The 15,892-nt window shown below is 27.7% G+C and overlaps 1 protein-coding gene and 1 pseudogene across 4 annotated transcripts; both read left to right on the top strand.

The window, feature by feature from the left end:
* The first annotated feature begins 640 nt into the window (after nt 1–640).
* LOC112687034 (ribonucleoside-diphosphate reductase large subunit-like) lies at nt 641–9,706 on the top strand. 4 transcript variants are annotated; one of them, XM_025559558.1, is made up of 13 exons: nt 641–872; nt 4,578–4,666; nt 4,865–5,045; nt 5,730–5,878; nt 5,944–6,155; nt 6,221–6,691; nt 6,758–6,965; nt 8,336–8,485; nt 8,548–8,781; nt 8,861–9,088; nt 9,150–9,245; nt 9,300–9,488; nt 9,550–9,706. In XM_025559558.1, the coding sequence occupies exons 1-13, from the start codon at nt 833–835 to the stop codon at nt 9,610–9,612; spliced, it is 2,310 nt and encodes a 769-aa protein (XP_025415343.1). In that variant the 5' UTR covers nt 641–832; the 3' UTR covers nt 9,613–9,706. The 4 variants fall into 4 exon arrangements, with proteins under 4 accessions (XP_025415343.1, XP_025415345.1, XP_025415344.1 ...); XM_025559560.1 differs by lacking the exon at nt 641–872 and adding an exon at nt 3,652–3,780; XM_025559559.1 differs by lacking the exon at nt 641–872 and adding an exon at nt 3,791–3,884.
* A 3,325-nt stretch (nt 9,707–13,031) lies between these two features.
* Nucleotides 13,032–13,703, top strand: LOC112687066 (annotated as a pseudogene).
* The last annotated feature ends 2,189 nt before the right edge of the window (nt 13,704–15,892 follow it).

The raw sequence follows: 15,892 nt of genomic DNA, 5'->3' as shown, positions 1-15,892 counted from the left end.
TTTTGTCTCGTATGTAATTTATTACGAACTATTAAGTTTCAAGCTATAATATTTTCTGTTCATTCATATATGGAACAATAGAACAGACCCGTTTTTAATTTTTTCAAAAATATTGGTTTTGAAATTTGAATTTGAAAATAAATAAATTTGATTTTGAAAATAAATCAATTTGAAATTCAGGGATTTTTTTGTTATTATGTTAATGACACTGTAGAGGTTGGATTGGAGAGAATTTTTTTTTTGACGTTGGCACCAATGAACTCTGAAACTTCATTTTTATCTATTATCAATGAGGAGAACTGACCCAAGCCCTTTTTCTTGCAACCGACCAAGGGTTGTATTCATGGGAAAAATAATTATTGTATGAAAAAAAATTATTGTATACGATGCAAACATATTTAAATAATTTATTAATATATTAACGCACGAAAACTATTTTACGTCTAGTTATATCTTTGAAATATTTTTTATTAAAACCTTTATGAAATATTTAAATTGATCATTTGTAAAGAGAAATATAATTCCAAAAATTGAGTTATGTGAAATTGCTTACGATACGGTTAAAGTTGGGACCACTGTATTACATATTAACTTTTGGCGCGAAACGTCTGAGTTTATTGTGTTTATGTAATATTTTTTTAAATCTAATTGATACTAATAACAATTACACTCATCAGACATTGTCATCCTTAATTTTTGTAATAGCTTTGGATGCATTTTGCATATAATTTACCATTTATCCCTGCACGTTGACTGCCATTTTAGCATTCTTTGTCGGTGAACTCGTTACGATTAAATATCTATTTACGTTTATGGTTTGTTTCTGTTTGAAATGGCCGAAATAAAAAAACATTTATACGTTCAAAAAAGAGGTAAGTTCTATTTTTAAAGTTTAAATAATATTCATAACATAATATTACATGTATGTATTTTTATTGATATAATAATATAATGGTTGCTATCGCAGTACCTTAAGTACTTTTACTTAAAGCTTTTTTAATTTTTATAGATAGCTACTTATAGAATAATAATTACTGCATATTGTGTACAACCTGGGGTGGATTGGGCCGCCGGGAATTTGGAAGTCTTTAATGATGGTGGTTTGCTTCTTTAAATAAATATTTTACGTGTCAACAAATGGTTAGTAACGCAATTAATGATTTAAAAGGAATTCAGAAATTTCAATGAGTTATTAAATAATTTCAAAATGTTCATAGATATTATGCCAGACAAATTTTAATAGTTACAATTCAGTAATATAGATATTGAAAATTAATTACCCTCTACAAGATATAAAGTTTAAAACATTATATTGAGAAAAATAAGATGATAATTAAATTAAAAACGGTAAAATTAAGTATTTAATTGAAGTAAATAATATTATTTTAGATACAGCTATTGCAAGTATTGAAAAAAAAAAATGTAGGAATTTAAAAGCTTTACAGATGTTTTGGGTATTTGTCCTCTAGTCATTTTGAAGATTTACAAAAAATGAACATTCAGTTAATGTATTATATAAGGTCACTGAAATAATACAACTATTTGATAAATAAATTACTATTGATGATTTCAGAAGTAGACTAATTTGTTTTGCTAGAAATTGGAATAACCTAAAAAAATCTGTTCCAGAATTGTATGAAGCTTACAAAGATGTTTAGTTAGAAGATAGTATAATTAAATAAGTATTGAAAAATCACACTTTAACAACTGTCAGAATTGTGTAATCTGTAGTTTTTCTGTAGTATAAAAATACAATTACACAATGTATAATGTTACAATAATTGTAGTACACAATTATTTGCAACTATGTTAAAATAATAGGTTATAATAAATGTCTGGCACTAGTCCAATGTACCACTGAAAATTGATAATCTTAATGTGCGAGCTACGGCCAATGTGTGTATTCTTATCTGGCTATTGGCTATACCAACCTATATAACCTTACTTGCTATTATTAAAAACTATGTAAAACTATGAAGTATAATCCATAGTGATGAATGGAGATCTTATTTGTCATTAAACATTGAAGGATACATACACAGTACCTTGAATCATCGAAAATGATTTATTGATCCTGATACAAATGTCAGTACCCAAACCATGGAATATTTGTGGAAAATACTGAAAAAGCGATATGAAATAAGAGTAAATAGCACATCTCCATTATTACCTAGAAAAAAAAATAAGGAAAAGTGAAAGTGGGAGGTCTCTTCACCCAAACAAACAAATTATATTTGACGAATTTTTCTCAAACCTGAAAGATGCTTTTATGACATAAATTATACATAAATTATGATGAATTATTATAAAACAAGAAGGATAATTAGAAATAAATAGATAAGCCATATGTGGGTGTTTATTTTTTATTATAATCGTAAGGGATTTTTGATTGAAAATATCTGGTTGCTACTTGGTTGAGGGGAGTTGTTTTACAAAGTTACTAACAGTTTTCTTAATAATTAAAAAAAAAAAAATAAGATCTATCAAATAGTTATGAAAAGAATTATTTTTGCTTTCCAATTTTCAAAAAAATTTGTTTGTTTTTTTCATGGTAACTCATAAAATAATAATCTTAGAAACTTTTTTTAGAAAATGTTCATTGAATGCTTATATCACTATTTTTTTTAGATTTTTTTTATTATTTTCAAAATATTTTTTGAGCTATTTATTTAAAGTTGAAATTTTCATATTTTCTTACTTTTTTTTAAAAAATGTCAATAAAGTTATAATGGTTTGACAAAAAGTATTTAATAAAAAGTTCCTCATGTAAATTATGAATTAATAAAAAAAATTGATTTGAATATTAAATTTTGTCAAAACAATATATATGAAAATCTGCTAGACTTTTTCAAATTTTGTCATTCAAGGCCTTCCTCGCCATATTAATTATAATTTTAATGTTATTTATGATTTTTGTCATCTTATAGGATTTGCATTGTTTAAAAAAAATAATCTAAGAGAAATAGGTGCTTACATATTGTAAAATAATTATAGTAACTTCAGTATTTTATTTTTATAGTAAATTATTATTATAAAATTTTGGATTGTAAATTATTTTTTTTTTAATAATATATACATTTAGGGGCAGAACTAGGGGGTGGAATATAAGGATTCATCCCCAGGCGTAACATTTTAGAGGGCGTAAATTTTGTAATTATTAATAATTAATTTGATATTTTTTAATTTTGTTAAATACTGATATTAGGTTAAAACTCAATTAGTATGATTGTATTTTTACGTGCCAACCGTATGATCCGTGATTTCAGTGCTAATGTCTCAGTCAACGCTTGGATGTAGGTGTAGTGAAGAATAATTAAGACTCTTTATAATAATTTAATTTATTAAACTTATAAAATTATTCTAACTACAATTTTGTAAATATTCTAAGTTCAAACAATTTGGATTATAGAAATTATTCAAGTCTTAACAATTATAACTTATAAAAATAGTTTGAAATATTTCTAAGTCTGGACCATGACATACACTGACATGAAGGTGCTCAGTGCAGCATAGCCAAAACTCGTCTGATTTGTCCTTGTTTTTGGGTCCCTTTTATATCTGATATATGCAAGTGTGTGTGTGTATATGAAAACTGATAATAAAATAAGATATTTTTTTATTGATTCTGAGTGTGTGTGGGTTATCTACCGACCAGGCCATAATTATTGATGCAGAGATCCAGGATGTAGTCACTATTGTTTTGATTAACTATTTTATTTCAATTCCCATAAAATGATTATGTGAACCAATTAAATAGAATTTATTTAATTTATCTCTTGGGTGTGTTTAATCAATAAAATTGTTCCTTATTGAATAATGTTATGTGATATTTTGTGTGTTATCCTAATAATTATTAATTTGTCTCCTTGTTTAATTCTATGTAGGTGTGTGACGTTTGTGTGATAATGTATATACTTAAATTAATCCAATTATTTTGTATTTAATACATTTAATTTGTCAAATGTCTTGTAATGTAGGGTTAGTCTAACTTATACACAATTGTGGTTTTTAATGTTCATGAGAACCTCCTTGTGATGTATTTTATTATGTGACTACGCAGGACGCGACAGTATATTAATTACTAGAAAAAAATTCTCCAAAAAAGTATTTAATTATTGGTCTATGATAGGGCGTAATTTTAACATATTTGCTGAGTGTAAAAATTCCTAGTTCTACATTTATTTCATTTGTTTTGGAACATAGGATATCAATTATGCAATTCTTGGTATATCACATTAATGTTCTAATTTTATAAAAATAGAAAAATACTGAACATGCATAAAATTTGGTTTTGAATCTAAATATAGATGGGCTGAAGATTTAATTTAATCTGACCTAATATGGGCTGAAGATCCTAGTTATAAAGGAAATATTGATATATATTAAACATGAAAATAATTTTGTTATATATTATATATATATATAATTTATTTTCATAGAAAAAAATAGATTTTTTTTTATGCAAGGTGAAATACACCTTGATTATGTGAATATTGAATAGCTTTTTATGCTAAGCTAAAAATGAGTTGTTCAGCCCAATATTTAAAATGTTTGTAACATTAATTTTATAATTTCAGATGGCAGTATTGAAAGTGTACATTATGATGAAATTATTGCGCGGATTAAACAGTTGTGCTACAATTTAGATTCAGAAAATATTGATCCAGTGAGTGCAATAAATTTTAATATTTTTTATTTTTATAAACTTTTTAAGTTTTTTTAATAAATCAATTAATCCTATAATTATTATTTTACAAATATAAAAGCTATATATAAGAACTTCCTAACGTTATTAATAAAACTGCATATGTTTTTTATTGTATAAGCAACTTTCTTTCAAAATGTAACTTTTATTTTTTTTAAGGCTGCTATGGCAATTCATGTAATAAAAAAATGTCTTTACCCTGGTATAACTACATCTCAACTTGATGATGCAGCTGCAGAAATGGCAATTACTATGACTACTCTACATCCAGATTATGAGAAACTAGCATCTCGCATAGCTATTTCTAATCTACATAAACAAACTAAAGAGAAATTTAGTGGTAATTTTTGTTGAATATATTATATATATTAAAAAAGTATATTTATCTCTACTTGAAACATATTCTTATTGTTTATGAATAAGTGCATAACTGCTATAATGAATACTAATAGTTTTTATTTAACTTTGTTTTTAAAGAGGATCCTACACCTGCATATGTTGTCTTTGTTGTACAACATAAAACAGTAAATTTGTGTTCAGATGTTGAAATGTTTGTCATTAGCTTTAAAATAAGAGTAACACTGATATTTTATCAAAAATAAAAGGAATAACATGATTTTTAGCTTGGTCAGTTTTTATAACATTTTAATTTTTTATTCAAGTGATGAATTTTTTTTTGAAATTAGTTAAATATTCATTACTCAGTTAAAAATTAAATTATTTTAAATAACTAACCATCAAAACATTGATAAGTTAATTTTTTCATTTTAGGTTTAGATAATTAGTTATTAATAACTTTTCTTAATTTTTAATAAGTTTACTCTATTATTAAAGCTAACAACACAACATTTAAATTATTAAATGTACATTTTCTGTGTTATGTATTTGTAAGACGGAAAAACCTATGCATTTATAATATCTTCAATGTTTTATTGTTTGCACTGAGCTATAAATATTTAATAAATATTTAGTTGTATGTTTTACTTAGTATTGATTTGTTCTTAACATTTTTTTCTATATATAGATGTAATGGATGATGTTTATAAAAATGATGAATATTGGAATATTGGTTTATCAGATAATGTTTACAAAATAATTATGAACAATAAAGATCGTTTTAATTCTGCAATTAATCATGAAAATGATTATAATTTAGATTATTTTGGATTTAAAGTAATACTATAACTATTTTTAACATAGTTCTATAATATTAATTATTATTTGTCTATGATTTACAGAACTTAATGGATTATTTTTTAGCTAAATCTGATAATAAAGTATTTGAACGGCCTCAACATTTATACATGAAAATTGCTGTTAGTATTCATGGAAATGATATTGATTCGGCTATTGAAACATATAATATGTTATCTCAAAAGTTGTATATATTTTCTCCAGTAGTTATGCGATTGCAACCTGCTACTAAAAAAGTACATCAACCAAGTATCAGGTACATTTATAATTATAAAAATTAAAAATGTTTATTAAAATTTTAATTTTACTATTTATAATTAGTCATTATTCAGTAGCAATGATAGCTGACAGTATTGATGGTATATATGATACTCTTACCCGTTTTTCAAAGTTTGTTTTGCCTTATTCAAGTACTGCTATTCATGTACATAAAATACGTGCTGCAGGCACTTATATTAAAGGTAGCAATGGAAAATCTAGTGGTCTTCCTCTTATGTTGAAGCAATATGATACTGTGGTTCATAACTTTGAAACTTCTGAAAGGCCTAAAAGTATTAATGGCCTTACAGTTTACTGTGAATTATGGCATGCAGATATTATGAAAGTAATAGATCAAATTAGGAAAACTGCTATTGCAGATTTAAAGTTACAAAACAGCTACCCAGCTTTATGGATACCTGATGAATTTATGAGAAGAGTTCAGAATGATGAGATTTGGAGTTTTATGAGTCCTGATCATTGTCCTGGTCTTATAGAAGTTTATGGAGATAAATTTGACCATCTTTACAGAGAGTAATAATATAAATAATAGATGCATTTTATAAAATTTAATTTATTATAAGTTTTAAATATTTTTAGGTATGAATTAAAAAGTAAAAGTTTTGTTCTAAGACAAATTGAAGCAAAGAAACTATGGTCACAAATTATTCAATCTCAAATTGAAACCGGTTTACCATTATTATTATTTAAAGATGCATGTAATGCTAAAAGTAACGAATCAAATTTGGGAACAATTCAATGTGCTGGGCGTAATGGAGACACTGTACAATTTACTGCATCAGATGAAGTAATTTTGTATTTTATTTTTAATAAGTTTTAAAATATTGCAGTGTCTACACCAGACCATGGTAAGTTACATAATGTATGCCTGATCATAGTCAGTAATATTAGAACTGTCTGACCATAGTCAGTAATATAAGGACCATCTGACCGTGGTCGGTAATATTAAGAATGCCTGATCATAGTCATTAAATAAAGATTGTCCGACCAATGACAACAATTCACATGTTTTTTTCGTGTAAATTTATACTTTTTGCGGACGACTTAAAATTATTTTGAATTATTAACAATATGTCAGACTGTGAAATTCTCCAAAATAATTTTTACAATTGGTGCCAAAATAATGTTGATAAAAATAACATTAATAGAGAGTATTAATGTTATGAAATGTAATTCTATTTTATTCTGTAAAACTCATTCTTCTATTAATTTTAATTATTCTATAAATAATTCACTTATTAATCAAGTTCAATCTATCAAAGATTTAGGTGTTATTTTTTCCTTTAATCTATTTTTTAATAACCATATGACTGTATTTGTTATGAATCATTAAAAATATGGGGATTTATTAATCATAATACTCATGATTTTAAAAATATTTTAGCATTAATAATGCATTATTCTTCCCTTGTTTGTTCAATCTTTGAATATGCCTAATTTATATGAGATCCTCATCAACAAACTAGTATTGAATGGCCTAATCATATTCAAAATAAGTTTCTAAGTTTTTCTAAATACCGTTGTTGTATTTAACTAAATACATACTTTGAATCCTTAACTGATAGGCATTGTTCTAAGTAGGTGGGCCTACATTATATTATATACCATGGTGTCGGGTGTATGCATACAGCATTAAATATTTATAAATACTTAACGAAAATTGTCATTCGTGTAACAGGTGATCTACGTTTTAATAGTATAAAAACACATTATATTTTTTAATACGAGTATATCATATACAAATATTCGTCAAATATAAAAATAAAAATTATTAGCCAAATATAATTATAATTTCAATTAAAGTAAACATTTTATAAAATTCAGACGCACACATTAGAGACAAATTCCAACCAACAAACAATTTGAATCTAACTTATCCAGCAACAATGCTAATGACTTGAAGTTATATTGTAAATGTCATTAATCGTTATGGCAATCTTGTTCCACTTTGGTCTACAATAATGTGGGTATAATAATAGGTAATAATAATTGTAGATCACTAATTACACCTTGTATAATACGGTAGATCACTTGATACACCTTAAAAGAGGCCATAGATCACTTGCTACACAAAAGCCCAAAACTTATTAAATAAATTCAAATTATAATCTAGACAAATAATTTATACTTGTATACATTGAATCTTTCTGTTAATAGGTGGCTACATGTACTACTGCTTCAATCGCTGTAAATATGTTTTTAACATCTGAAAATATTTACAACTTTTCTAAACTCAAAGAAACTGTCAAGAAAGTAACTTATGATCTGAATAAAATAATTGAAACAAATAATGATGTATTCTGCGAGGTATTTTATATTATTTCTCTCAAGTTATTCTTTTTAACTATGTCATAATATTCTTATTTTAGGAAGAAAAATGTAGTTTAGGTATTAAACAAAATCAATTGGCTATTGGAATAGGTATTCTGGGGCTTGCAGATTTATTTTTAAAAATGAAATATCCTTTTGATAAAAAAGAAGCTAGAGAGCTTAATGTAAAAATTCATGAAACAATTTATTATGGTGCCTTAGAAGCAAGCTGCGAATTAGCTGCTAAATATGGTTGTTATAAAACATACTTAAATAGTCCTGCAAGTAACGGGGTAAGTTTATCAAGTATGTTTATTTATAATTTTTTTATTACTTTTTATCATATTATTTTTTTAATTTTTTTTTATGTAGTTACTACAATTTGATTTATGGAATGTGAAACCTTCTAATTTGTGGGATTGGAGCTGTCTAAAAAAAAAAATTGCAGAATATGGACTAAGGAATTCTTTGGTTACAATTATTTCAAATACTGAAATTGAATCTAAAATTTTTGGTTGTATGAATTCTATTGAGCCATTAGATTCAAATATTAAACTTAGATATATTTCATCTGAAGAAAGTAGACCTAAAGAAATCCAGGTAAGTTTAATTTTCTAAATTTTTCATTACTTAAGTTATAATAATTATATTTATATTTTAGGTTGTTAATCCACATTTATTGAAAGATTTATATGATCGTAATCTTTGGGATCAGAAAATAATATCTAAATTAGTTGATAATATGGGTTCAATACAAGTAAATAATTATATTTTGTTGTAAATTTAACTTTTAATGTAATTATATTTTTAGGAAATTCAAGATTTACCAGAAGATTTAAAAGAATTGTATAGAACAAAGTGGGAAATTGATCAAAAAGCTTTAGTTTTCATGGCAGCTGATCGAGCTCCGTTCATTGATCATTCACAAGCACTCTCTCTTTATATGGCAAAAGCAAATGAAGAAATTATTTCTGATATGCACATGTTGACATGGAAACTTGTACGTTTATTTAATTTTAAAAATAAATTAAATATATTTATTTTCATTTAAAATTGTTTAGGGTTTGAAAACTGGTGTATGTCAACTAAGGATTAAACAAACTGAAGATGATCTACGGGATTGATAAACTGCACCAGTATAATTTACTCTACTAATTTTTATAAAACATTTATATTTGTATAAATGCATTGATTTTTAAAATATTATGTATAATTTTATGTATCAACTATAGTTTCTTTAAGAAACCTATAACTTTTATTGTTTCCATGCAACATAGTAAGTATTCTAGTCTAAAAACTTAATGTAATTAGGTATTTTCCTTCAAACATGGTTACTAAATATTAAATGCTAGAAATTATATCTGTCCAATTAGGTCCTATCTACATTCATTATTTATTTATTCATGTACCTAACTAAATAAATTGATATGGCATAAATATTAAATTTAAAATTGTCAAGAGAATATAATTTTAACCAGGACAATAAATTACTGTTTTGCATTTCAAATTTGATATGACAACAGAATATATGAACTAACTCATTAAAATTGATAAATTATAATAATATATTTATAACTAGTCAATCACCAATAGACCATAAATGAAATAAAATGTTTTATTTATGTGTTTATAAACAGTTAATATAAGTTTTATCTCATTATTATTTTGGGAATGAGAGCGGGACCCAATTCGTCCAAAAATGACCCTGCCCGTTTCGCCCACACTAGTTAAGATAAATTGAAAATTAAGTTTGCAATGGTTCAGTAAAATATATTTCAGCTAACGCCATAAAGGAATAGGAGATATTTGGTAAGTATGTGCTTTACAGACAAATAATCAAGTTTCTGATCCCGAAAAGACGACTGTTATAAAAACTAGTAATTATAGTCAAAATAAATATAATTTATATATAATATTTAAAATCGATAGCAAATAAGTTATAACACTTATCATTTTTTTGCAAATTAAAAAAAAAAAAGGAAAATTAATAATGATTTGTATGAAAACTGATGAGAGATTGGGCTCTGGTAGATTTTACTAAGTTGAGGAAGTCTAGGGCTGATAGTGGAAAGACCTAGTCTCATATTGTCTTCTAGAGTTATGACACTACATATCTAGCGACTGATGACTCCGATTAAATCAATGAGATAATGCAGTGATTTCGCAAATCAAAATACTGCACGTATTTATCGGATCTAACTAGTATAAAGACATAAACTTAAAGGTATGCTATTTACATGACAGTTGTGGCAATACAATTATTTTATTAAAATTATTTTTTTTCCTTTTCCCTTGGAGATTTCGTGTCACCCCTACATTGCGTCCATGGCAGGGACGTCGTTTGGGGAGGTGGGGTAAGACCCCTTCGCGACGGCCCTGTGTTCTATACATTGCTACAAATTATTTGTGCACAGTATTCGCTACAAATTACTATACTCGGTACCATAATTCCTAAAATAATCATTAAAACAACTTCGATAAAGATTTATATTTACCTATTTCCGATATCCCTTCTCCTGTGCTTCCCCCGAAAGGCTGAAAAGAAATTGGTCCCGCGTTATTTTCTCCACTTAACTCCTACAAACGAATAATGAAACGCCCTTAGAAGTTTCGTCAACGTGCGGTTTCTCTAACAACTCTAGTTGTCGAAGTAAGTGTCTTCTTTAATCATTTATCTTTACTGTACAGTACAGTAAAGTACATACATTATTATATGTTATGAATATTTTATATTTAACAAAATGAATATTAACAGATTTATAAAAAAGTTATTGTTGTACATCACATTATAATCATTTAACATAAAAAAAAAAGTAGTTTTTATATAAAGTAATAATTTCACTTTTTAACAATACAAAATTTTTTTTCAAAAGAATGAAATACAATAAAAAATATAAATTTGAAAAAACTGAAATTTATACAAATGGAACAATAATAATTAATAAAAAAAATAGAATATCGAATTCAAAAAACAACATGAAAAAAAAAATAAAATGTTAAAAAAAAATAAAAAATTGACGGTGCATGTACGGGCCGAAGGTGGTGATTCAAGATATTGTAGAATGTTATTAGCAGGGAACGGACTTTGATACAAAATACATTTTTTAGTGGGTAGCAGGGGCGTATTTATGGGGGTGGCTGAGGGGGCTTCAGCCCCCCCCCCCGAAATCCAGGAATTGTTTATTAAGTCTACGTATTATGTCCTACTAGATGTAAAATCGTAAAAGTTCAATAAAGGTACATAATGCTTAATTTTGACATGTGGTACTGCTGCATTATCGTAATTTCGATTTCTTTTATCTAGAATTGATTTACTGATATACACGCGTTGTCGCATTTCAATCACCGTACAATAATTATACGAGCATTATGAGCCTGTATGAGCTAAAAATATTTCCGAGAAGTTGTGACAACGACGGCCAATAACGCTGTTATATTATAGTCGCTATTATAAATATTTTGATGTCTAATATATACGACGTTTAGTATCGCAGGTAGTACGTACCTACTAACTACTAAGACAGTGGATTGTGACGAGTGTTTTTATTTGTTGGTTAAATAAAATAATAATAATACACCTAAGCATAATGAAAAGAACTCAACAATCATTGTTGCATTTTTATATAAAATCTAAACAGTCCACCGAATCCGTCGATGATACAGTTCCATCTACATCGAATGTTTTACAAGATGATGACATTATGGCAACACTTGAAACAGAAAAAAAAGCTCCAAGTCCACCAGTTATTTCTCCGGTAATTGAACCTAGTTTAAAATGTTTAGATTCTAAGTTTGATATAGGAGGTTATGTTGAATGCTAGAATAATTTAAGTGACGAAGAGAAAGTTTCAATTTTGCAAAACGTATGGACACCCGATTTAAAGTTTAATTTCCCATATGACAATAGTGGAAAATATAAACGTAAATTTTAAATTAAATGGCTTGAAACTTTCAAATGGTTAGCATATTCAAAATTAAGAGAGGGTTTATTTTGTAAATTCTGTGTACTGTTCTTAAATTTAAATCAGGTTGGTAAGGGATCACATGAGAAGTTAGGTAAACTTGTTTTAAAACCCTTGACAAAGTTAAAAGACGCATTGGAAGACTTTAGAAATCACGAAAAAAATTATTACCATAAAAATTCATTACTTACTGCTGACAACATAAAAGCAATTTTAGAAAAAAACTAGATAATATTTTAGTAAAATTAAATAGTAAATGAAAAGATGAAGTTATAAAAAATCGTGCAAAACTTACCTAAGCCAATTATTCAAACAATTCGGTTATGTGGTAGACAGCAAATAGCGTTACTGGGGCACGAAGATTCTGGTAGAATTTCTTTAGAAGAACCAAAAAATAACGATGGCAATTTCCGTTGTTTGCTTCGATATCGCTCGAAAAATGGTGACAACATGTTAAAAGAACATTTGGAAACTAGTGGTTGTAAATCTATGTATACAAGTCCACTTATACAAAACGAAATTTAATGCTCTTAATCAAGTTTCCGGTGTAATTTCTGTGTTTCAATCTATAAGAGAAAACGTTGATTTAAAATTTAACAATATTTATAAAGAAGCCAAAGATGTTGCTGAAAAGTTAAATATTGAACCAAAAATGCCTCGTATTTGTAGCAGTCAAAGAAATAGAAGCAATGTACTATCTAACAACATTGAAGAATATTACAAAAAATCTATTTTTATACTATACTTGGACGATTTGATGATGGCATTAAATGAAAGATTTATACCTCACAATGAAACTATAACTTCATTACAATGTCTTACCAAGTATTGTTGTTGTAAAACCATTTTCTTATATAAAAAAAGCTGTTGAATTTTATGAAAATGATTTACCGGGGCTAAATGACGTTATAGAAGCAGAGTACGAAATTTGGCAAGCTAAGTGGAAGAATATTGAAGACAACATAAAGCCCAAAACAGCTATAGAGGCTTTGAGTGTCTGTGATAATTTAATGTATCCAAACATGTATGAATTACTAAAAATTCTAGCTATAATACCAGTATCCACTGCTACAGCTGAGTGCAGCTTTTCGATGTTGAGAAGACTCAAAACGTATTTAAGAAATACAACTTCAGAATCCAGACTAGGGGGACTTGCACTTTTAGCTATTCATAGAGACATTGACATACCAGATGACATTTTATTAGATAAGTTTGCTAACAGTGGCCAAGAAAGAAATTTAAATTTGATTTGATTTGTTATATTAATATTGTATTTTTATTATTATTATATATTATTTCATTATTAATTTTTTGAAAACATTAAAAATCATGACAAAAATTAAAATTGTGTACTAATTTTCTAACTCTTATTTTTAATAGGCTAAATTAGGGAATTTCAGTTGGAGAAAATACCACAGCCCCCCCCCCCCCCCCAAAAAAATGATATCTAAATACGCCCCTGGTGGGTAGAATAGGGCAATGCTTTCTAAGTCTATAATTCGATTTATACATCAGAGAATTTAATAATGAAACTTTTATTTTGCATTTTTTAAACTTTTTCAGTTTTTAAAGCATTTTTTGACATTTTTAGAACATTTTTCCATTTTTAGGTCATTTTTCATATATATTTGTTGCTTGGAATTATACAATTTTAGTTATTCTTAAAGTACGGTTTCCAAGCTGCGGCTAGCCGCAACGGCACACGTAGTCTGACTGTGCTATTTAAAATTGCGGAGCGTGGTTTCCAACGTGCGATCGACGATTGCGTGATTTAAATAGTCGTTGCGGCTCGCGGCTATAGTGGTCTGGTAGCAGTACATTGCGTGAGTCGTGGTGCGTGTCATATAGTGTTTTATTGTATTTTTTGCATTTTAATTAAAAACTATGTCAAAATCTACATTTTCGTCGAATAATGATGAAGTTTTGGTGGAAGAAGTTGAGAAGCAATCCGTATTGTATGATAGCTCCCACGAATACATAAAGATATTATATTATATTATCAATAACTTCTTCCATCACTATACTTTGTTAACAAACTAACAATTAACAACAAAACTAGTATAATAAATAAATTATTTACCAAAAAACACGTCTGTACTCTACACAATATTAGGGTAAAATGAACTCCGGCCGCAACGTCTAGTCGTATTTAGGAAACCAGTCGGCATGCAACGTTTAGTCGTTACGGCTGATCGTTGCGGCTAGCCGCTGCGGCCAGCCGCAGCTTGGAAACCGTACCTTTACGAAGATCGGCTGATTGTATCTATCTATACGGCTATACGTAATTCCCATCAAATAATCTCGATAACGTTACGATACGCGATACAAAATTAATTGGTGTCCGATTATTAGTAGGTACTCATAGAGTCGTTAGTCGTGTTCGCTATCGTAATTTGAATAAGTGTGAAAGATGCCGAAAATTAAGCCGTTCGATCGTTGTCGTTTGCGTGTGTATGTACAAGAATTCGGTGAAAACAATTAATAATTATTAATTAACATAAAACATTTTTCAGGCTAAAAAAAAGATAAGCGAAAAGACAAAAAAGTTTTTTTTTTGTTGTATATATTTAAATATTTTTTTTATAAGATAAATTTTTTATAATGATGAATTTTTTATAAATTTTAAATTTTAATAATATTATACACACGCAAAACTGTTCAAAATTTTGTTTTTATCGAATTTAATAACATTTTTAATGTTTTTAGTGCATTTTTTTAATAATAAAGCATTTTTTTAAGGCATAAGGTCGTATTTTTAAGGACATTTTTCTTATTTTTTAAGACATTAAAGTCCGTTCCCTGGTTATTATATTCTGTATCGCAGTGTAATCTAATAACCGAAAATATGGTCCAGACATTAAGGTTGAAGAAGGATCGAGTGCATAATAGCGTAATGGGTATCGGTAATACACCACAAATCGTATCATCATCGGCAGCGGCGAAAATCCCTGGGAGCAGAGGGGGCAGTTGCCCCCCTCAAAAGTTTTGGTGGTGGGTGTGTTGATGATAGGTACCTATTTCATAGCTGATAGGTACTCATATTATTAATGTACGATTAATTACTAATACTCGTGATTAATGAAGTTAATGTCTGAGTCTGGTGTTATTTAATTTGATATTTCTAGCAATAGCAATGCATTATTATGCATACCTACATTTAAACTACACAGTAGTTGTCCGTTGAAATAAAGTAGTATGTTCGATCAGCCGAACGTTGTCGTTCTTGGCGTGCGGTTTTCTTGCTGTTCTACACGGAGTTGTCGTGTCTTGTTGGTCCACGTAGTTGACGCGGTTGTAAGGTCCATTCCTACTAGTGATGGGAGTTTTCGTTCCATTTTGTGAATCGTTCCTATCGTTCCAGGTCCGGAAAAGGAACGAGTTCAAATGATTCGTTCCTTCGGTCCTTTCGTTCACAAAATATATTATAGTTCACAGTGTACGG

This window comes from Sipha flava, unplaced genomic scaffold (assembly GCF_003268045.1).
Source record: "Sipha flava isolate LNK unplaced genomic scaffold, YSA_version1 32_pilon_pilon, whole genome shotgun sequence".
NCBI lineage: Eukaryota > Metazoa > Arthropoda > Insecta > Hemiptera > Aphididae > Sipha > Sipha flava.
Note: the sequence above shows the minus strand (reverse complement) of the source record. Positions and strands in the feature narration are given on the sequence as shown.

What these genes read in the sequence shown, in the direction of transcription:
- LOC112687034 (XM_025559558.1), top strand. Translation starts at nt 833, where the DNA reads ATGGCCGAAATAAAAAAACATTTATACGTTCAAAAAAGAG. An exon ending in GTAGACCTAAAGAAATCCAG is followed by an intron (nt 9,089 to 9,149) that starts GTAAGTTTAATT and finishes TTTATATTTTAG; the next exon opens with GTTGTTAATCCACATTTATT. An exon ending in ATAATATGGGTTCAATACAA is followed by an intron (nt 9,246 to 9,299) that starts GTAAATAATTAT and finishes TTATATTTTTAG; the next exon opens with GAAATTCAAGATTTACCAGA.